General features: G+C 34.0%; 3 protein-coding genes across 3 annotated transcripts; 2 read left to right on the top strand and 1 right to left on the bottom strand.

Moving 5' to 3' along the window:
- Positions 1-3,099: 3,099 nt before the first annotated feature.
- On the bottom strand, positions 3,100-6,611 carry LOC108999312 (putative receptor-like protein kinase At3g47110). The gene is made up of 2 exons (XM_018976201.2): positions 3,924-6,611; positions 3,100-3,737 (listed from the first exon to the last, which is right to left on the bottom strand). The coding sequence occupies exons 1-2, from the start codon at positions 6,577-6,579 to the stop codon at positions 3,346-3,348; spliced, it is 3,048 nt and encodes a 1,015-aa protein (XP_018831746.1). The 5' UTR covers positions 6,580-6,611; the 3' UTR covers positions 3,100-3,345.
- A 4,196-nt stretch (positions 6,612-10,807) lies between these two features.
- On the top strand, positions 10,808-11,434 carry LOC118348597. The gene has a single exon (XM_035690632.1). The coding sequence runs from the start codon at positions 10,808-10,810 to the stop codon at positions 11,432-11,434; it is 627 nt and encodes a 208-aa protein (XP_035546525.1).
- Positions 11,435-12,039: 605 nt separating this feature from the next.
- LOC118348596 lies at positions 12,040-13,245 on the top strand. The gene has a single exon (XM_035690631.1). The coding sequence runs from the start codon at positions 12,040-12,042 to the stop codon at positions 13,243-13,245; it is 1,206 nt and encodes a 401-aa protein (XP_035546524.1).
- Positions 13,246-23,592: the final 10,347 nt, after the last annotated feature.

Below are 23,592 nucleotides of genomic sequence, written 5' to 3'. Positions count from 1 at the left end.
CATTTATGTTGTCCCTCGTTTGGTTAAATTCTACCTAACCCGAGAGTCCAAAATATTGATAAGCTATCCTTTTATAATGAGGGACCACAAGTTGGTTTAAAGGGGCATGTTTCTTAAGCTTGTTTAGCCTACTTGAGATGCCTAAATCTATTTTAAAGCCATTGTTGAGAATTCCAAATTTTATCTCCTAATGTCCATAACCCAAAATGAGCTTGAACCAAAGAAACCTTGCTTGAAGCCTATGAATTCTTAACTGCTTTTCATGTAAGCCTTTAAAATAGCCTTTCCATGGACAGCTAGCATGTCTTAATATTTAAGTTATATCTCTTGTAAGTTGAGGTGGGGACAAGTCATTTGGCTTAATGCTAAGCATAGAAGGGACAATAGATTGAAATATATTGGCTTTCTCTTTTTAAGGGAGGGCTAAAGAATATTGTACGAGTATTAACACGCTTATGCTATTTATTGGAATATGAATATTGATGATGGAAGTATCGAGGGGCATATAGGTAAGTAGTTATGACCCCAAGTTCTCTTTATGAAAGAATGTCTCTCTCTCTTCAAATGTTCTTCTAAAGAAAGAGTAAATGTATATGGTATGTACAAACCCTTTCTTGATAGTCCTGTGAAGCACCCTATCGATTATAATTGTATGTATGTGTATAAGGTAATGCATGCTCGTAGGTACTAAGTCATGAAATTTTCATACATGCTCTCAATAAACTTATTGATTATTCTTATATGTAGTATAGCATGAAAACATATCTTATTCATAAAATTTCATATGCATTGAAGTAAGAAAGATGATGAAAATGTTTTGATTGCAAAGGAAAGGAAATGAATGTCTCATGCCTTATGCTTTAAGTGACGCGAAGAAAGTGTTTTAAAGTGTCCCTATGAACTCATGCTTTTAATGATGCAAAGAAAGTATTTTAAGATGTCCTTATGAACTCATGTTAAATTGTCCATATGAATTGACGCTTTATGGATGTCATGAAAAATTATGTTTAAGCTCATGCTTTTAAATGATGTTTCTTCATGAATGTACTGTTAAATGAAAAGATAATGTTTAAGTTCATGCTTTTAAATGACGTTTTCCATGAATGAACTGTTTAAATGAAAGGACTGACATGAATGAAAGAAAGAAATGACTGAATGAATGAATTTTTTAATGTATGAAGATACATAACGGCCATATGAATAAAGAGGGTACCAAATGAATGGGCAGATTGCAATGCCGGGTAAATAGTACTGGTAGTGCACCCAGTGCTGCCCCTGACTGAAAGGGATTCCCAACTTGTGGTCATGCACGGAATCCAAGTCTAAAGAAAGACCGCTAACCCCAACACATGAGACGTAATAGTGTGTACCGGCCAAAGAAAGTGAAACATGAAAGTATGGTTATTTCTTAAAATGTTTATGCATGGAAGCATAGTTATTTCTTAGAATGTTTATGCACGAAAGTATGGCTTTTTCCTTAAACTATTTATGCATGAAAGCATTGTCAAGAATTAGCAAATATTTATATATACATGTTTTCAAAAGAAAAAGAATATAGGCATAATATGTTCATTGCATGGTATACTACTTACTGAGTATTCGACTCACTTTTGTTTTAAATGTTTTAAACGTCCAAATAATGATGAAAAATGTTTGGGGGGCAAGACACTACTGCAAAGGGAGATGAAGACGGTTAGGACCTTCCCTAACTATAACAGTTATGTTTATGGTTGATGGGTTATGTTTTTATGAACGTATGATGAACTCTGAGAGTCTTTTACGGATGAATGTTCGAATAGAATGTCTATCAGGTGTTCCCTTTATTAAATTAGAAATTTAGAGTACACGTGTGTCATGTTCATGTCGATCGCATGTTATCAGAAGAAGAAAAAAAAAAAAAGGACAGGCATGTACGTCGCAATCCCGCCCTCTCCGGGGCGGGATTTTGATAGTTAGAGAACCAAAAGACTGAAGCCATCTTCCAAGAGCATTTGAGAGCTTCTCCCTACATTCAAAAATGCTTATCTTGTGAAATATACCTTCATCATATCACACTGAATATCAAACACATTTGAGTCCATTGGAGTGGACGTGTTCATTGGCCGAAAGGTTTTCGGAGCTGCTGTTGCTACAAAGATCGAGAGATTCTTGTGGAACACTATAGAAAGGTCGGAGTTTTGAAGCTACATATGTGTAGAGATCGAGTGGGTCACTCGTGGAGTTGCAAGCCAAGTTTAGCTACTGCAAAAGTTTTTTGTAATTGTTTTTAAATTGGTTCTAACGAATTAAAATTTCTATAGTAGATTTGTGGCGGTGACCTACACCTAGAGTGGTTTCAGATTTTGAAGACATTTTTTAAATGAGTTACCACTTCGTGAACAAATTTTTGTGTTGATGGTTTGTGTGATTTATGTTTTTTTTTAACCAAAACATTCGTTCATTCATAAAACCTCAATACAAATTGTTTTGATCAATCCAAAGAGAATGATCAACAAAAGTAGGAACATGCTCCCACCACACAAACATATTGTCAACATTCCAAGCATAACGAGCTAATCTATGTGCAACCTCATTTCCCATGCCATGCACATGTTGGATTTCAAACTCATGAAAAAGATGTAGTAGACTCTTTGCATCCTTAATAAGATTACCATCTGACGACAAGGAGTTTTGATCCTCTTTAAGCTCTTGAACCATCATTAGACAATCACTTTCAACAATAAGTTGGGAAAAACCCAAATGGGCACTCAGCTGTAAGCCTTGAAGTAAGGCTAGCAATTCAATAGTAGCCAGATTCTCAACCTCATTTTCTATCTTACTTGCAACCAACACTAGTTTTCCTCTGTCATTTTGAAGTTCCACACCCACATCGGCTTTTCTCAGATCAACATTCAAGTTAAAAAAGCCTCTTGGAAGAGGATTCCAGCCGCATATTCTTTTAGTTGTCTTTGATTTATGTCTTTGATTAATTGTTTACTTGTCAATATTTTTTATTGGGCCATAAAAATTTGAACTACACCTATTCATCCCCTCTTGGTGTTGTGTTGAGTAGAACTACTACTTTTTCACTATGTGATCATAATCCGATGAATCATGCATCACTTCACTATTACGTTGAATATTAAGCAGCCTTCTATATAATTAGGAAAACTACAATGCATCAAACAAAAATTACAGCCCACTAAATTAAAGAAAAGAAAACTCCATAGCAAGAGGGACCAACGACATTGTATGAAGTCAAAAGGACGTAAGCTTATTACATGAGATCAATATTAAGCTGACTACTGACTGCTGACATACCTCTTGCAATTAATACCATTCACCCATTAGTGCCATCTTTGATTACTAATTCTCAGTTTTCTCACTAGGACCTGGTTTAAGAAGGCTGTCTCTTGCAGATTGCAGTTTGTGTAGAGCACCTCTAATACTAATGCGGGCATCACGAGAGTCTGCAGTGCAAGATAGCCCAACCGCAAGGATTGTGATGAGGCATTCGTGTTGAGCATCAGGGCTTATGTATTTCTCATTGTGGTCAAGGCTGCTCATCTGAGCTAGCATCACAGGGTCGAGTACTTGTTTCACGTTGGATGGGAAACCTAACTGCACCCATCTGGTTAGGTTTTGGCCTCCACTGAAGCTCCCGTGTGTTGGGTTCTTCCCAGTGAAGAGCTCGAGCAGCATTACCCCAAAGCTGTACACATCTCCAGAAGTTGATATTTTTTCTCCCAAACCATACTCTACACATTGTAATCAGATTCATCATGTTCACAACATTTAGAAAAAACTAGCTGAATAATTAAGTAATGATATCAGAAATGGTCTCTCAGAGAAAACATGTTCATAACTTACAAGAAGAAAACAACATAGCTGAAATTAATTATCAACTACATGAGATCGAAGAGAGATATTGTTATAGTACTAACCTGGAGGTATGTAACCTATGGATCCCTTTAGAGCATTTGTGGAGCTAATATGAGATTGATTGCCTGTTCTTTCAATTAGCAACCTGGCAAGACCAAAATCTCCTACCTTTGCAGTCATGTCTTCACTCAAAAGGATGTTGCTGGGCTTCAAATCACAATGCACCACTGGAACTTCACAGTCATGGTGCAAGTAATCTAATCCACAAGCAACGTCAATGACCACGTTCAATCTCTCCAGAACATTCAGCGCATGCCCATTTACATGCTTCTTCTTGCCTTCTAGCCAATCTTCTAAGCTGCCATTACTCATAAATTCGTAAACCAGAGCCAGAAAATCCATGTTCTTGAAGTCTATGCTAGAGCATGATGTGATGAGTCGAACAAGATTCCGATGCCTAACGTTCCTCAAAGCCTCGCATTCTGCCAAAAAGCTCTTCCAAGAGCTCTTCTTATCAGTGTGATCAAGGATTTTAACTGCGATAGCGATTCCTTGCCAAAGATAGCCTTTATAAACTGACCCAAAGCTCCCTTTGCCAATAAAATTTTCTTGGTTGAAATTTCCAGTCGCTTGACGGATTTCATTGTAGGACACCATTTGATGCTGTCCTTTGAACGTTTCAGAAGTTTCTGCCATCTTTCGTTTGCTTCTCTTTATGTACAACAGTGAGCCAAATATAACGCACAGGACCAATGTAACAAGGATACTTGTTATAACAAGAACTTTGGCTACTGTTCTTCCTCGACGCCCTTGACTATTGACACATGCAAAATTTAGGCAAAGCTTTGGGTTGCCTTCCAAATGGACTTGAGAGAGATTTCTGAAAACTCCGCTTCTGGGAACAATCCCTTCCAAATTATTGAAAGACAGGTTCAAGGACTTAAGGGCCTGAAGGTTTTGGAGTTCAACAGGAATAGATCCAGAGAGTTGGTTGGAGGAAAGATCTAGAGTGTCCAGACCTTTCACTTCTGCAATAGTATTCGGAATTGGACCTGAAAGCGTGTTTCTGGCCATGAACAATTTCTCCAAGCTCTTACAGTTTTCGATCGAGCTGGGGATACTACCAGACAAAAGGTTGTGGGAGAGATCAATGGTAACAGCACCTTTTAGGAGACCAATTTCTTGAGGTATAGGTCCAGTTAGAAAGTTCTTAGATAGATTCAAAACAGTGCTCAAGCTAGGAAGACTCAAAACTTCTTTAGGTATGCTCCCATTAAACCTGTTGCTGGATAGGTCAATGGAAAGAAGATTCTTGAAGTTTCCAAAAGTAGTGGGTATTTTACCCAAAAAGCTATTTTCTGATAAATCAAGAAGGTTTAACCCTTGGAGATTTCCAAGAGAATTCGGAATACTGCCAAAGATCTTATTTTTTGCCAAACTCAACTCCTGTAGTTCATCCAACAGGCCTATTTCAGGTGGGATTTCACCTGAAATCGAATTGTCAGTAAAATTTAGCAAACGCAGGCCGCTAAGACGTCCGATGGATGTGGGAATGTTACCCGAAATACGATTTCCTCCCATGTACAGATTCGTGAGAACCTTAGAAAGATTGCCTATTGATTCTGGGATCACACCCTCCAAATGGTTGCCATCAATGGCAAGGAAGTATAGGAGAGTACTATTTGTAAAAGAAGTAAGGAATCTAAGGCCATCTTCACCCGACCGAATCCTATTAAAACCAATGTTATACATTCGAAGAACTGGGAGATTTTCCAGGCCTGGCGGAACTGTTCCTTCTAGAAGGTTGTGGGCCATGCGGATGATTCTTATATTTGTGAGATTGTGCAAAGACCATGGAATTTTTCCGGTGAATTTATTAATGCAGAAATTGAAAACTAGAAGATTTGGGAGTTTAATCCCAATATCTCCCGGAATATCCCCCCATAGGTGGTTTGAAGCTAAAGCCAAGGAAACTAGGGAGGATATGTTGTATAATGATGGAGGAATGATGCCGGACAAATTGTTAATGGTGAGATCAAGTTCCTTCAAATTTGGGAGGCGGCCCAAGTCGCCAGGAATCATGCCACTTAGAGTGTTGGTACCGAAATTTATATTGGTGAGTGAGGAAAGGTTACCTATGGCTGGCGGAATTGCACCATAAAGCTGGTTTCTTCCCAACTTCAAGACTTCGAGCTTTGTCAAGTAGGTAAGCTCTTCAAGAACTCTCCCTGTGATATTGTTTGCCGTCAAGTCCAGGATTTGGAGCTCAGTTAATTGGCTTATATTTGAGGGTAGCCCACCTTGTATTCCATTAGAGCTCATGTTCAGAACTCTCAAACGAAAAAGATGACCAATTTCAGTGGGAAGCTTTCCAGTGAATTGGTTATTTTGGAGTTGAAGGGAACGGAGGAAGGAGAGATTGCCAATACGAGGACTGATGGATCCTTTAAGTCCATAACCTGAAAGATCAAGGCTGATCACTCTCAGGCTAGACTTGTTGCAGACCACCCCAGTCCAATTGCAGGGCGATGTGTTTGGGTCCCAAGAAGATAGAGCATTGCGAGGCACCAGATTAATTTTAGACTTGAATGAGATCAAGGCTTCCTTGTCTGTAGATAGACTTAAAGTGGCTGATTCAACTCCAAGAAATATGCATTTGAAACATATCAGGACAAACAATATGGTAGCCTGAAGCATTAGACGGGAAGAGAAACCCATGAATCTTGGCTATGAGTTTCGAATTGGATGGAAGGGGCAACTGAAGAAGTTGTAATATTGTAGGAACTCTCATCATGTGTATTTATAATATTTTGAGGCAACTTCATGTGTTAAGCTCTTTGACTTGGTAAACAAAGAATTGCTACAGGAAAAACTGGGGACAGAAGCAAGTCCACAGAAATTTATCAGTCAACAATTGCTTCTCGCAAGGAGGCTCTTGTCAATTTGAGATCTGCTTCAAATTGTTATTTGGGTTAGTTTCCTAATTCAGTTTCATACGTCTTTTTCTCACCTACCAAATGAAATTGGAGACAAAGTGGCCGGCGCTTTATATCAAGCCCAGAGTGGCGTTGTGGCTTCTAATTACAGCCAGAGAAATGAGTTATTCTGGTGTAGTTCGATACATAACAACCAAAAATCTCTATTTCTAATCACAATATTCATCATCTCAATGTATGTCATGATCTTAGAATTCACTGGAGCTGTTTTGCAGCCAGAAATTAGACAGTAATTATTACAGTACTTTCAAAGCTGTCTGATCCCTTGTTTGCTTTATTATACCATTAATTAGTGAGTAATGCATTTATTCTCTTTTTATTTTGTGATGTGTTATTAAATAATTAAATATTATTTATTATGTTTCACTCTTAAAAATATCAAATCAATAAATGTTGAGAGGATGAAGATAAAATAGATGGTAAATATATTTTTCCAAATTTTAAATGAATATGCTATTTCAAAGATCTTTACATCACACTTTATCTACATAATATAATTTAATAATTTGTAAGATTCAAATTTTAAAGTTTATATATATTCTAAACCAAACCACACCACAATTAGGCAGATGATTGTAATCATGTAATTAAAGAATTTCAAATAGAATTATTCAATTATAAAATTTGAATTTTACAAATCAAATATTATCTTCTAAATTTCAAATTATGTCATATAAATAATATGTAGTCCATGTAAAGATTTTAGAATAACAGATAATAAGTAGTGTTACATGTACTTATATTTTTACTTATAATTTTACTTCCAAGACTTTTTGTTAGTTTTCTTTTGAATTTCAAATTTCAAGATTTTCAGTATATTAATAACTGACACGTGGAGAAATAAACTTTTTGTATGTTTTTCTTAAATACATTTAGCATTTTTCAATGGCTAATATGTTTGTTTGTTAAAACTATTTTTGTATACTTATTTACTAATAGGTTTCTAGATTACTAATAGGTCCTATGGTAAAAAATATAAATAAATTAAATTAAAATTAAAATTAAAACTCACTACAAGAGATTTGACTTTTAGGGACGAAACTTGTTAGGGATGAATTAAATTCGTCCCTAAAAGTCATTTTTGGAGACGAAATATTTCTCTCCAAAAATTCTTGAGCTACTAAATTCATTCGAACGGATAAATATCCATTCGAACAAGATATTTTGTGACGAATAAAATTATCTCAAAAAAATAAAACCGTTCGAACGGAACAAAACATATTCAAACATGAAATTAATGTATATTCGAACAGTAAATAATATGTTTGAATAATAATATTGGTGGGAAATTAATTTATTTATCCCGGAGAAAGTTAATAACCATTCGAACTTAAATTTCTTTGTTCAAACGGACATTTTTTCGATTAATTTGTTTATTAGTTTGGATTTGTGCATATAATTTTTTCATTAAAGTAATAAATATTTTTTCCATTTATTTGTTATCATTTTCAAAATATAAAAATGTGTATATATTATATATTATGATTTGTGGTGAGTTAAAATATTTATAAATTCATAAATTAATTTTATCTAATTAATTTCAAAACTTTATAGTGATTTCTTTTATGGCAAATTTATATAAATATAACTTTAAAGATAGTATCATTTTTTATATTATCATGAACGGCATATAAAATGAAAAAAATAAACAAGGTAGCAAACACGTAAAATAAAAATCATACATTAATTACATCATAAATATAAAATGTTCAATACAACATAAAAAAATAAAATAATAACTAAAACGATCAATATTTGCTACGTAGATCAACATTCTCTTGATTTTAATGTGTCCTTCCAGATCCCTAAACTTCTTCATGATGGGCTCATTAACGAACTCTACAAACAGAGCTCGTACCTTATCCAAAATAGCCCCAGGAGGCTGTCTCTCAACAGCGACAGTACTACTAGAAGCTAGATCTGTGGGAGGATCACTAGGCTATTCTAGAGCAGTCTTCCGCAAGTGCCCCTTGCTCTTGTTGAATGTGATCTTCTGACGACCTCCCCTCAGTCATAGACTCTGTAACCCTCGATTGGAGTAGGAGGTTAGATATTAGTAGTGCAAATGGTAGACTACCTCTATTGGAAAAGCGTGACTCCGATCGAATGCAGAGGAAGAGATACAATGCCAGATCAATGGGGTCCCCCCGTGCTATCCGCAGCAAAAATCTGGCTCAATCGATCCTAAAATCAGTCTTATATTTTTTCGGATCGATGTTATAGTCAACAATCAAATTAAGCATTCTGAAAAATGATATACAATTGGCCTGTTGGATCACCTTGCTCCCATCATATAGAGGAGCCAAAGGGTCTTAAACTAGCTGACGCACCTGATCGATCATCAGGTAGATCCTCATCCTCACTACCATCTGAACTAGCATCTGACTCTACATCCAGGCCTAGCATGGAGGATGCGACCTGTGTGTCAGAATCAGAAGGTGCAGCCACTGGTCCCCGTGTAGCCTCTGCAGGATATGAGTTGCCCACACCGGGATGTCAACAAACTTAGCAATAATGCGGAGAGAGAAATTAATACTCACTCCCCGGACCGATAAGGTGTAGAACAGAACATCAGCGCTAGCGCTATCCTCTCCCATGGTACAGTAAAACTCACCGACCATATCTGGATATGCAGTCCCCCACTGCTGACAGATTGGTATCCATCTCCACTCAGTGAAGCTGGATTGTATACTCCTTCCCAACCATGAAAGATCAAAGAAGTAAGACAAAATGATCTCACACTCGATAAGTATAGGTCTCGTCTCCTGAGCATGAGCTGCTCCAGTACTTTGGCTGGGCTGATCTCTCGCATGTTTTATTCCACTGGATGTCATTAGTATATTGTTTAACCAGAAAGAAAGTAAGAATATAATTATCCATAATATTTAAATTATATTATTGAAAAACTATACTATATTGAACTGAATTGAGATAATTAATTCAAACGGAACATATTATGTTCGAACTAGTAAAATCTATTCGAATGAACTATTTTATTCATTCGAACAGGCAATCTTTGTTCATTCGAACGAATTTTTTTTGTTCGAAACGAAATAATGTTGTTTGGCAACTGAGCGTTTGAACGGACTAGAGTTAGTTCGAACATGAACAAGCCAAACAACCATGGCTGAGTCAACTCACCCCCGACTTAAAAATTAAATCTAGATGTCATCCTTTGTTTTAATCGGTAGAAATGATTAAAGAGTGTAACCCAATAATTTATACCGATTATTTTGATTTTATTTCTACGAAAGACACCAAAATGGGGGATTGAGAATTCTAAATCCATACCCCCCCCCCTAAACACAACCTATTCGAACATAAAACCAAACAATAGATGTGGAGACTTGATCCATACTTCTTAGAAGTTCAAATGTGGGATTGCTAGGACGGTTGAGTGGCAGTTTTCGCGGTAGAGATAAAAGGTGAAATCGTTGCTCTCGATGGCTACTGGTTCAAACTGGAGATTTTTGTTTCATTGTTTTTGAACTGGGTCTATAATGACGTGGCGTCTCGTTCAAACTAGATAAATATCCGTTTGAAAGGTTATTATACTAATATATTTCTAATTACATTACTAATAGTAATATATAATAATACTAATATTACAAATGGCTATAGTGGATACTCCAAGAACGCTCCAAGAATTTGAGAAGTTGCCGAGAGATAGCTTCGGGCCTCCCGAAGGGGCCCATGGCGGCCAAGGATTCTAGTCGACGTTCCTTTGCTGATCTGATATCTGTGGTTCCGCAACCACTTCCAGAATTATTGGTGCCTCATCGTGGGCCAAAGTACGTGGATGGAGAAATGTGTTTTCAGTTCACCAAGGAGGAAGTCGCTCGATCTGCGGAACCTTTTAGGTTCTCTATAGACAGAGACCTTCGTTGGATGTGATTCGATCGTTTATACATCTCCGCTGGGGATTATCTTGCATGCCGATGGTTACAGCTATGTGGAGATCAAGAAATGTTTTCATTCGTATGACAAATGAGCAAGATTTCGTCAAAGCAATTTCTCGTGAATCTTGTGAAGTAAATGGGATTCAGTATCGCGTTTTTCACTGGAATCCAGAGTTTAATGAAGATGAGGAGCCGTCTTTGGTCCCAGTTTGGATTGTGTTGCCGGGGCTTCCTCCAAATTTCTATCATGAATCTTTTCTAAAGATTTTTACTGCTCCGATTGGTAAGTTTATTAGAAGAGATAATACAACCAAATGTGCAACTCACACGGATGGAGCTCGTTTATGTTTGGAGATGGATGCATCAAAAGAGCCAATTTCTTATTTTTGGATTGGGATGCCTGGATCGGGACGCAAGCAAGAAATCATTTATGAGACGCTTCCAGCGTTTTGTACTCATTGTAAAATTCAAGGGCACAATGATCGTACCTGTAAATTGCATAATCGGAGAGATGGAGAAAAGATTTGGATAAGAAAGAATGTAAAAGATTTTGAAGAAAAAAAAATAGAGATACAAGCGGAAAATAATGTTGAGTTGGATAAAGGCAAGGGAGTGATGATGATGGACGCAGGAATGGCTCAAGGAGATACGGAAAAAATAGTTTTGTCGCAGGATTAAACTCGGGATTATGGTGCTCAAGAAATGGGTGAAAAGGAGGGGGAACCTCAGGATAAGTTGGAGGGTCAAGAAATGGATGTTAGGTTGATTGAAGAAAATGAATTAACTGGTAAGGATTATCATGTAGAGGAGATAGAAGATGAAGAAACAGAGGGATTAAAAATGAATGAATTGGTTAATCTGGCAGGGGAGGGGTCGATGGAAGAGAGGTTTACTGGGGTTGTTAATACAGAAAATTTGGATAGTAATTTGATCTTTGAAAAGGAATTAGAGCCGATAGTTTCTGATTCGGAACTAGGAAAAATACCTGAGGAGAATAATGAATGCATGGAGGATACAGTTTCTGAACCAGATACGGAGCTACACGTGGAACATTTCTCGAAACAAAAAGACTATGCTTCGGAAAATGAGGGTGCGAATATTAAGTGAAAAGGAACGAGGAAAATATTTCAAAAAGTTCGAAGTTCGAATCGGGTAAGTTCTAGGCCAAATAAATTTTCTTTATGATTGGTCCTATTTTATCATGGAATATTAGAGGATTTGGAACGTCTAGAGGTCGTTTAAAAAGTTTGGTTAGGAAATTAAATCCGAAAATTGTTGCGTTAATGGAACCTTTTGCTTCCTCGGATAAGGTGCAGGAGGTCACTCGGTTTCTTCATATGGATAAGTTTATTATAAATGATGGGGAGTCTGGTAAGATTTGGGTGTTTTGGCATGATGATATTTCAGTTCAGCCGATTATTTGCAAAGAACAATATATTTTAATTCATGTTGGAGTGGGAAATAACGCTGTCATTTGTTGTTTTGTTTATGCTAAATGTAATTTGGGTGAGAGGAGAGAATTGTGGGAGTCTCTCAATGGCCACCTAATTGGTAATGAACCTTGTATTGTTGTAGGGGATTTTAATATTATAAGGGAAGACTCGGAGCGTAGAGGTGGTAGACCACGTCCGAGAATGGCTATGGAGGATTTTAATAATTGGATTGATAATTGTGGTTTAATGGACATGAAGTCGTCGGGAAGAAGATTTTCTTGGTGTAATGGCCAAAGAGGGTTAGCACGTAGTTGGGCAAAATTGGATAGAGGTTTAGTTAATGCCAGTTGCTTGACTAGATTTCCAAATATGAATAATTGTTATTTATCTAGATCAACTTCTGATCATTCGCCTATGTTTATTCAATTTCAGTCTGATCTTTTTAAGTATGGTCATTCTCCATTTCGGTTTCAGCAGATGTGGATAGAGCATCCAGATTTTCATCAGTTTGTGAGTAGAATTTGGTCAGAGGAGGTGGGTGGTTTTGGTCTTCTGAAGCTGGCTTTCAAGCTTAAAAAATTAAGAGGTTCTTTACGGGAATGGAATAAGTGTATTTTTGGTAGAACTGAAGCGCATATTCAGGGGTTAGAAAATAAAATTGAGGAATTGGAATCTGAACTACAACAGCATTGGAATCCGGCGATTGAACAGGATCTTGTGAGTAAAAACATGGAGTTAGCTAGTTGGCGTAGACGGGAAGAAATTAGATTGGCTCAATTGGCTAAAATGAAATGGCGGGCGGAAGGGGACCAAAATTCATCTTTCTTCCATGCGATTTTGTCTTTTAAACGGAAACAAAGAGTCTCGGACATGAGATTACATGATGGTACTTATTTGGGATCTCCTGAGGAGATTCATTTAAGTGCTGTCAATTATTTTTCACAATTTTTACAAACTGAAAGTCATGATAGTTTACCGGATTTATCTCATATTATTTCGAATGTTATTTCTTTGGAGGATAATGAGATTATTGGGGCTATACCTTCGATGAAGTGAAAAATGCTCTAGATTCCATTCCTTCTAATAGTGCGCCAGGGCCGGATGGTTTTGGTTCGGATTTTTTTAAGAGTGTCTGGGATATTATGAAAATGGATATTATGGCAGCGGTGGAAGAGTTTTTTAGAGGTGGTAAATGGTCGAGATTTTATACGTCGTCTTATGTGGTCTTAATTCCTAAGATGGATAAGCCTAATGGGTTTGATAAATTTAGACCAATAAGTCTTTGTTCGGTATTTTATAAAATTTGCTCGAAGGTGCTTGTAAACCGTTTGGCGGTTTTGCTTCCTAAAATTATTTCTGTTGAACAAGGTGCATTTATTCCTGGAAGAAGTATTTTTGAGAACATTAGTCTAACACAAGAAATGGTTCATTCTATTAATAAAAAAATTCATGGGGGTAACGTGGTATTAAAGCTTGATATGACCAAGGCTTATGATCATGTTGAGTGGGATTTTCTATTGAAGGTACTTCAATCTTTTGGGTTTTCTCCTGCTGTTTGTGGTCTTATTAAGGAGTGTATTACTACGCCTTGGTACTCGATATTAATGAATGGTACTACAAAAGGTTTTTTTAAAGGTGGTAGAGGATTGAGGCAAGGTGATCCTTTGTCGCCTTATTTGTTTATTATTTTACAGGAGGTTCTGTCTCGTCTTATAAAACAAAAGGTGGAAGAAAAAAGTTTTGGACAATTTTCTCAACCTAGAGGTACGATTTTAGTGTCTCATCTAATGTATGCGGATGATGTGGTCATATTCACCAATGGTGGTTGTCGATCAATTCGATGTCTACTAAATATTTTGAATACATATGAGAAGTGGTCTGGTCAATTGATTAATAAAGAGAAAACTGCTATGTATTTCTCCAAAAAACTTTCGATGGCTAGAAGAAGGAATCTTAAACGATTGACAGGATTTTCGGAAGGTAAGTTTCCTTTCAAATATTTGGGAGTGCCTATTGTGTCGGGTAGAATGAAAATTGGTGATTTGGAAGAGTTAGAGAACAAGGTTAAAAGGAAAATTAGTGGTTGGAAAATGAAATTACTTTCAGCGGGGGGTCGAGTGATTTTATTGAGGCATGTTTTGGCTAGTATGGCGTTACATCAACTAGCAGCTTTACAAGTTCCAAAGTTAATTATTTCATCATTAAATCGGTTAATGAGTGATTTCTTTTGGGGAGAAAGGGATGGAAAGGGTAAGAAAAAATGGGTTGCTTGGAGGAATATTTGTATGCCAATAGAAGAAGGAGGTTTGGGTATTAGATCGTTTGATGATATGCAAAAGGCTCTTCATTTAAAGCTTACCTGGAAATTGATGCATGAAGATTCTCTTTGGACAAATTTTTTTCATTCAAAATATGTGGGGAATAAACCTTTGATGTTGTTGGACTCTAAAAAGGGGACTAGTTTTTGGCGGATGATTGTCAGAAACATTCCTACAGTTTTGAGTAATTCTAAATGGAAAATTCGAGAAGGTAATGTATTTTTTTGGTATGATAAATGGTTGGATCAGGGGCCTCTTGCTGATAATGTTTTGGTAAGTGAGCAACCTCTTTTGAAGATAAAAGATTGTATATTGGATAGAGGATGGGATATGGCTCGGTTAGAGAGACTTGTCGGGTCTGAAGTTGCTGAGAGGGTTCTAGAGGTTTTTGCAAATTGTAAAGAAGGCAGTGATTTGTTAATCTGGACTACTAGTGAAAGTGGAAAGTTTTCAACAAAATCAGCTTGGGATTGTGTTCGTGTTAGAGGTCAAAATTTTGAGGGGAATAAGTGGATTTGGAATAGCATTCTTCCAAAAAAATTTTCGGTATTTATGTGGAAGGCTTGGCATGGTGCTTTAGCAGTGGATGATAAAATTCGGAGAATTGGTATTCCTTTAGTCTCGAGATGCAACTGTTGTATTCAAGGACATATGAAGACTTAAATCATGTTTTATTTGCTGGTGAAGAGGCTGCCGAAGTCTGGAAAAAAATTGGAGTAATGCTTGGGCTACCTATTGGAAGGAACTGGTATGAAACATGTCTTAGTTGGTTTAGGAGAGCTTCTAATGCCTCTCAATCTGGTGTCATTTTGGGTGTATTACCTACTGTGATTTCGTGGAGGCTTTGGACTAGGAGATGTAAAGCCCGTATGGAAGGGAAGATTGAATCTGGTCAAGTTGTGTGGCAATCTATCAAACAGTGGGTGGGCGTTATTTGTCAAGGGTTTTCAAAGCCTAAGAAATTTAATCAGATTGACCTTTACATTCTTAATTGTTTTAATTTACAGCAAGTTCCAATCAAACAACAAAAGATTGATTACATAGCTTGGTCTAAGCCGGAACCAGGTCGTGTGAAGATCAACACGGATGGAAGTAATCTTGGGAATCCAGGTGTGGCAGGGGCAGGAGGTGTGATCCGGGATATGCATGGAAATCTGTTGTTAGCATTTTCAAAGAACATTGGTTACGGTACCAGTAATTATACAGAGTTGAGAGCTCTCGTGGAGGGTGTCAAACATTGTAAGAATTTGAATTTGATTGCAGTAGATGTTGAAATGGATTCTAAAGTGGTTCTGGCACGGTTAGATAACAAACGCTGTGGTAGTTGGTATTTGGAGGATTATTGGGAGGAATTGCAACTTCTGATCATTAATATGGATATACGGTTTATGCACATTCATAGGGAAGGAAATGGGGCTGCGGATTGGTTAGCTAAAAGGGGGGCAATTGATGGTGATGTGGTATGGCAGAGCATGGGTGAGGTTTCTCCTCTGTTACGGGGATTGATTAGAGTTGATAAATGGGGACTTCCTTCTGTTAGGCGGAAGAAATAGAGGAGTTTTGTGTTTGTTTCTGGTTTTCGTTTCGTGCGGAGTTGCTTTGCGGTTGAGTGGTTCGGGGTTCGGTCGTGTTTTGCTGGTATAAGCAGGTTTTTTTCTCTCTTTTCCAGTTTTCGTTTTGCTGGTTTGGGTCTGTAGTTTTAGTTGGATTTGTATTTTGTTTTTGGGTTTTGGTTTAGATACAAGGGATGGTCTGTATCCCGAGTGTCAGTTTTGTTACCACGGTTTTCCTCCGCCATAAGTGAGGTTGATTAATAAAATTGGGACGGGGCCGCTAATGGACAGGTGGTTTCCGGCTCTTCTATAAAAAAAAATACTAATATTACAATGTACAAAAGTATAAAAATAAAACTAAGAATAGTATTATAATACTTTTAATTAATATATTTAGTATATTATTTGTAAATATATAAGTACATACTAAGTACTTAGTATAATTACAATGTCTTAATTATATAACTACTATATATAAGTTATGATAACTATACTCGTTAATATAATTATATATATAGTACTTATAAGTTATATAGCTACTATAGTGTAAGTATTATATATAGTTACTATATAGCTATAGCTATTATAAGTTATGATAACTATATAAGTTAATATAATTAACATATATATAGTACTTTTTAGTTATACAGCTACTATAGTGTAAGTTTTATATAGTTACTATATATCTATAACTATTATAAGTTATGATAACTACACTATAAGAAATTCAGTACTTCAATAGAGACATGCCAAAATCCATTCCAAACAATTCCATCAAATGAATGAGAGAATGTTTGTGATATGTTTGAAGATCCTACTTATCAGGCAATTTCGTTGCTATATTTTTTTAATAGTATACGATAGATGTATTAAACATATAGACTAAGGGTACGTTTGGGTAGTGAGAAGTGTTGAGAATGTTTGTGAATAGTTATAAGTAGAGATTGGAGTGAGTTTGTGGGTCCCATTGAGAGTATTTTGAGTTGTTTGGATGTGTAAAGTATGTTGAGTTGTTGACTTTTGAGTAGGTAGTTGAAAAATGTGTGGGTCCCATAAATATTATAGTGGTTTTTTAATATTAATAAATATTGTAGTGATTTTATTTTACTTTTATATATAATAATGATAAATATTATAATGATTTCATTTTTAATTTATATATACTAGTGATAAATATTATAATGATTTTATTTATATATATATAATAGTGATAAATATTATAGTAATGTTATTTTTTATTTATATATTATAGTGATTTTATTTTTTGTTTATATATTATAGTGATTTTATTTTTTATTTATATATTATAGTGATTTTATTTTTTATTTATATATAATAGTGATAAATATTTTTATTTATATAGTATTTTATTTTACTTTTATATATAATAATGATAAATATTATAATGATTTTATTTTTAATTTATATATAATAGTGATAAATATTATAATGATTTTATTTATATATATATAATAGTGATAAATATTATAGTAATGTTATTTTTTATTTATATATTATAGTGATTTTATTTTTAATTTATATATAATAGTGATAAATATTATAGTAATGTTATTTTTTATTTATATATTATAATGATTTTATTTTTTATTTATATTTAATAGTGATAAGTATTATAGTGATTTTATTTTTTATTTATATATTATAGTGATTTTATTTTTTATTTATATTTAATAGTGATAAATATTATAGTGATTTTATTTTTTATTTATATATTATAGCAATTTTATTTTTTATTTATATATTATAGTGATTTTATTTTTTATTTATATATTATAGTGATTTTATTTTTTATTTATATATAATAGTGATAAATATTTTTTATTTATATAGTATAGTGATTTTATTTTTTATTTATATATTATAGTGATTTTCTTTTTATATTTAATAGTGATAAATATTATAGTGATTTTATTTTTTATTTATGTATAATAGTGATAAGTATTATAGAATGTTTGTGAATAGTTATTAGTAGAGATTGAAGTGGGTTTGTGGGACCCATTGAAAGTATTTTAAGTTGTTTGGCATGTGAAGTATTTTCAAAAGTACGAGAATACTTGGAAAGTATTGAGGATACTTGAGTACCCAAACATAGCCTAATATTTTTTTTAGCAACAGAGTACTGTGAATAAAGCAAATAGATCAAATTTAAGGATAAACCATCATGTGGGTTCTATATCTTTTCATCGTTTGTCTAACAAAATAGTAAGTCATTTTAGTGTCTGTTAAATATTAACATATAATACACTTTTCGAATTTAAGTTCTAATATAGATTTTCCTTTTGCAGAAAGAAGAAAGTCATGCTGACTATAATCTAACTTAGTTGTATGCTAAAGTACATAAAAATCGTGATGGTGTTTGGCCTAGTCCCAAAGTAAAGGCAAATTATGTAAGTTTTAAGTTTCTTTAATTCCATTGTCACACAATATTTTTGTTACTTATACTAATTTTAATGTTTTTGTTTTTGTAGGACAAAATGATATCTCTTAAGTAAACTGCTGCGGATTCATCTGATGCATCATCTATCAACGATACTCAGATCCTTTCTCAAGTTCTTGGATCACGTTCTGGATATTTGAGGAGCTTAGAACGTTGCGTGAAACCATCCTCAACATCATCATCCTCTTCTAAAGCCAGATCGAAAGACGACAAAACTAAAGAATTGAATGAAGCAACACTTGAGATAGAATGATTGAGGTCAAAGGAAAAAAAGTTGCTAAACCGATTAAATCAAGTAGCGGATCTTGAGGAGAGATTAGAAGAGAGGATGCAGTTGAACAACCTAAAAATGTTTGAACAATTTTAGTCAATGATATCCCAAAACTCTATGTCACCACCATAGTTTTAAAATTTATTTTTCTTTGGTTGCATTTATATTATGATGTTCCAAAACATTTGAACAATTGATGTTTGAATCACAATTTGTGTAATATTAGTACGGTATTTGTAATTAAATTCTGATCTGTATGATTAATACCGTTCGAACAGTAAATTACCATTTATAACTCCATTCAAACAAAAACAGATATATTCGAACAAAAACTAACTCATTCAAATGACAACCGAGAAATACGGACGTTCGAACAATAAATATTTGTTCGAACAACATTAATATACAAACCCCCGTTTGAACGGATATAATTTCTGGAAATAAAATTTCTGTTTGAACAGACATAATTTTTGTTCGAACACAAGTCATTTGAAAAATTTATTAGTTCAAATGTATAAAATCTATTCGAACACTTTGTTTGTTCGAACATAATCAAATATAATCATTAGTTCGAATAAATATTTCATATAGTTTGAATGGACGTGTCGGTTCGAATGGAGAAATATTTCATTCGAACAATGTAATAAGACAAAATCGGTTCGTCTCAAAAAAGAAGTTCCATTCGAACGGTTTCAACTGGTTCTGCTTAATTTTGTCTCTAAAAATCAATTTTTGAGATAAAATTTGATTTTCATCTCTAAAAGCCTTTTGAGACGGTCTTTTTGAGACGAAATATAATTTGAGATGAAATTTGAAATTTTTGAGACAAAATATTTTACCTCAAAAAATCCAATCTCTTGTAGTGACTTAAAAAATCTAATCACTTGTAGTGACTTGATCATTAGGATTAATCAAGGTGTACGCAATCGGTCCCATCATGATCTCATAAATTATTTACGAAAAATGATAACGTCTCATTTACTTCTCAGGTCAAGATCACCTTATATAATTAAAAATGAAATAAGAAATAAAGATCAGTCATGTCACGTCCCAAAAAAAAAAAATATGAATTGAAAGGTGAAATTAACATGTTTGCAAGATTTTCACGAAGTATATCATCATTTCCAGATGAACAACTGCATTTTCATCCTGCACTTCTTAATATGAACAGGTTTCCAGCCTCTTGACCAGGTAATATAGAAACAAAAATATCGTTTTGTTCCTATCTTGGTTTGAGAATGTGATATCGATCCACAATTTCATTTTCATCCTTCATGCAGTTTTCAAACTGCTCTGATAAACAGTCTCCACTTGACTGACTTTCAGTGCCTGGAGTCTAAGGAAATCTTCCACTAGGAGATCTAGATATTTCTCCCGATCTGACGTCTAAGGAAATCTTATGCTTTTCAAACTTGATATTTTCAATGATTAATGAACATTTCCTCATGATCAGCACTTGGCCTATATATTTTCTTGCCGTCAGTCTCACTCCAAGCAACGGTCAATCTAGCTTTGAGTAGCAGATCAAGAGTTGTGAGTTTTTCGTACGCGATGAAAGCTGACAAGTCTAGCAGTAACTTTAAGGGAAAATGAGGTGATGTTCCTTGCGTGCATGCCGATATATGCCTTTATTTCGGGTTCTTACAACAGAAAAGGGAAAGATTTGAAACCAATTGATAAATTAATAAAACTTCCCTTAATACACTGTAAGACTAACGAAGGTGCATGATTCCCATATGGTTGTGGAAGCTATCCATTCTAATTAATTAGGAGCTACTTTTTAGCTATAGCCCTTTGATAAAGAAGATTAATGGCTCGTATGGATATTTGGAGTAATTCAAAATTCTGTGAATAGTATTAAAATTGTTTGATTTAAAATGTTTGAGTAAGTTTTGTGAAAGGTGACAGATAAAATTGAATAAAAATATTATAAAGTTAACAAATTATTTAAATATAATTTTTATTTTGAAGTTTGTAAAAATTGTATTAATTGTTATACTTTGTTTTGAAATTTATAAAAATTGTATTGATTTTTATATTTGGATAATAATTAGGTAATGGGTATATAAAAAAGTCAAAAATTAAAAATTAAAAAATATTTTATTTTTAAGTGATGTTTGAAAATAAAATTCTTTGTGTCTAAACGTCTCCTACTTAATCTTTAATTGTTATCTTATTTCACTCACAAGTTCTTCATGTTAGCACACAAACAATGAAGCTGCACTTGACCTCTTGGCACGTCATGCGCGCTAGAGTACTAGGAGAAGACATTCTATGGTGGCAGCAATCTCCTACGTTTCTTTCATGTGTGGTTGTTGTAGCTACTGCATGGACCACTTAGGTTTATTCATGCTTTCTATGTAAAAATTATGACTACTGACGATTCTGTATTTTCTATTAATTTTCTTATAATGTACAATGCAAAACAAACTTTGCTAGCAAGATCTTCTTCGAAACTTACCTAAGAGCACTGGCATCAGTCTCTTCAAAATGGAGGAATCTTCAAAATTTGAATGGTTAAAAACGGTACATTGGATTCAGTAAACAATTAAAACTCTAACTTTGAGCTACAGTGTATTTACTTTCATCTCTATATTTGAAGACACACTGTTCATGGTCTATTCTCATTATTTTATTACAAAATCACTTCCTCCAACTATCAGATCAATGCTACGACGGTTTAAGTATTAATTAGGTTGAGGAAAAAAAATAGTTGAAAAATAATAATTCAAGTATTAAATTAAATTATTAATTAACATATGATTAGTGTAAGTACAAAATATGAAAAAATAAATTAAAAAGATTATTATTATATTATTATTTTGACTAATCCAATGATTAATTCAATGTGGCGTTATGACTATGAAGATTTTGGATTTATGAAATATATGTATTTTTCGTTAAATTTTAGAGATGGCTTTAATAAAGGAAATGCCAATGCTCTTAGTAGAAATAATTAGCAAGCATTGATATGCAATTAGTGCATGTTTGGGTATTAAGATGATATGAGAATTATGTGAATATTAGTGAAATGGTTTGTGAATGGTAATGAAATAGTTTGATTTAAGATTTTTTATTGGGTTTTGGAAAATGAGAGAGAAAGTTGAATAAAAATATTATAAAGTTAAAAATTGTTTGAATACAATTTTTTTTTTCAAACAATTTTTAACATTATAATTTTTATTTTAAAAATTTTGAAAAAGTTGTATTGTTTTTGTGTTTTGTTTGAAAATTTATAATGATTAGGTAATTATTAGATAAAAAAGTTAAGATTTGAAATTGAAAAATATTTTGTGTTTGAGTGATATTTAGAAATGAAGTTTTGAAAAATTTTGAGATGTTCAGATGAGAACATCTCAGTTAATCTAACTTCTCAAACAACCCCTTAGAGATCAAATATGGAAACTATCATATGGAGCAAATGGGAAGAGGAATACTAAATTATTGTCCTAGAGCAACAATTTTATTATTAGGGATAAATACTAATTAAATTGTTTGTCATAAGTTTCCTAGCTATGAGTCAAATTAATTGATTGTTAAAGCAGGGCTTACCTACATATGATTACTCTCATGTACAATATTTACTGTTTACATGAACAACATGTACTATAATATTGTTGGCCCTGGTTAGATACAAAGATAGTTTCATTTCATCTTATATCATTATTATAAATTTTTTAAATTTTCACACAAAATATAATAAACAATTTAAGTTTTTCAAATCTCAAAACAATAATAATATTAAAAAAATAATATTATAACAATATTTTATTCAACTCATCTAAAACTATCTCATCTCACTATCTAAATGAGCCATAAGTCTACCGTGAACAAATGTTCTTCTCAAAAACTAATGTGACCCACTATTTTTTTTTTTTATAAACCCCAACAAATATATCTAAAAAAACCCCAATGCAAATATCCAAATATTTTTTATAAACCACAATATTTTATTCAACTCATCTAAAACCATCTCATCTTATCTCACTTCATCTCACTATCCAAACGAGTCGTAAGTTTACCATGAAGTACAAATGTTCTTCTCAAAAAATAATGGGACCCACTATTTTTTTTTTTAAACCCCAATTCAAATATTGCATGTATTTTTTATGTACTTAACGTCCCCACCTCTTTGATAAAACCCCATACACACGCATCTTAAAAATTATCTTCTCAATGTGAAATAATTCAAAAATAAATAAAGACTTGGATACAAAGCCTTGCGTATCCATGATGAATTTGGGAAATTATCTAACGAATAAATAAAGACTTGGATACAAATCCTTGCGTATCCATGATGAATTTGACAAATTATCTAACGACGGTCAATATACTCCATAAGTAAGAGATCAATTAACTACAAGACAAAAGTATATATAGTACTTGCCAAACTACATTTTGGTTGATTATGCCGACTGAGTTATACGTAGAATCCAACGATCGACAATAATCATATATCTCAGTTGTTGCTATTCATGACGTACAAGGCAGGGCATGCATGACCGTATCTTGTTGGAAAAACAATATTATTGTGGCCTTCCACTTTTGACAAATCTCAGTCATGAACGAGTTTCAACGCCCTAAAATTCGACCTCACAGACCGGCATGCGTAATCCAATTCTCTGTCTAGCTAGGACTCTTTTGTTCTTGAATTTTTAGTATTTCAGCTGAATTGAATGGCCCGATTGCAGTACTCGATCGTGCATGTTTGTCTGATTTCCACGGTTGCAACTTGCAATATGGTCTGCATCTTGATCAAGTTTTCAATCTCTGTCATGGCTCTTGCTTGCACTACAAGAAATA

The sequence above is a fragment of the Juglans regia genome, chromosome 6 (assembly GCF_001411555.2).
Source record: "Juglans regia cultivar Chandler chromosome 6, Walnut 2.0, whole genome shotgun sequence".
In the NCBI taxonomy this organism is placed as follows: domain Eukaryota; kingdom Viridiplantae; phylum Streptophyta; class Magnoliopsida; order Fagales; family Juglandaceae; genus Juglans; species Juglans regia.
The sequence above is the reverse complement of the archived record's forward strand: the minus strand, read 5'-3'. Positions and strand labels throughout refer to the sequence as shown.

Excerpts from the sequence above, each read along its gene's own strand:
- LOC108999312 (XM_018976201.2), bottom strand. The coding sequence starts at position 6,579 with ATGGGTTTCTCTTCCCGTCTAATGCTTCAGGCTACCATATTGTTTGTC. Across the intron at positions 3,738-3,923 it reads CATAGGTTACATACCTCCAG|AGTATGGTTTGGGAGAAAAA; the intron begins GTTAGTACTATA and ends TACAATGTGTAG.
- LOC118348597 (XM_035690632.1), top strand. The coding sequence starts at position 10,808 with ATGTGGAGATCAAGAAATGTTTTCATTCGTATGACAAATGAGCAAGAT.
- LOC118348596 (XM_035690631.1), top strand. The coding sequence starts at position 12,040 with ATGGAACCTTTTGCTTCCTCGGATAAGGTGCAGGAGGTCACTCGGTTT.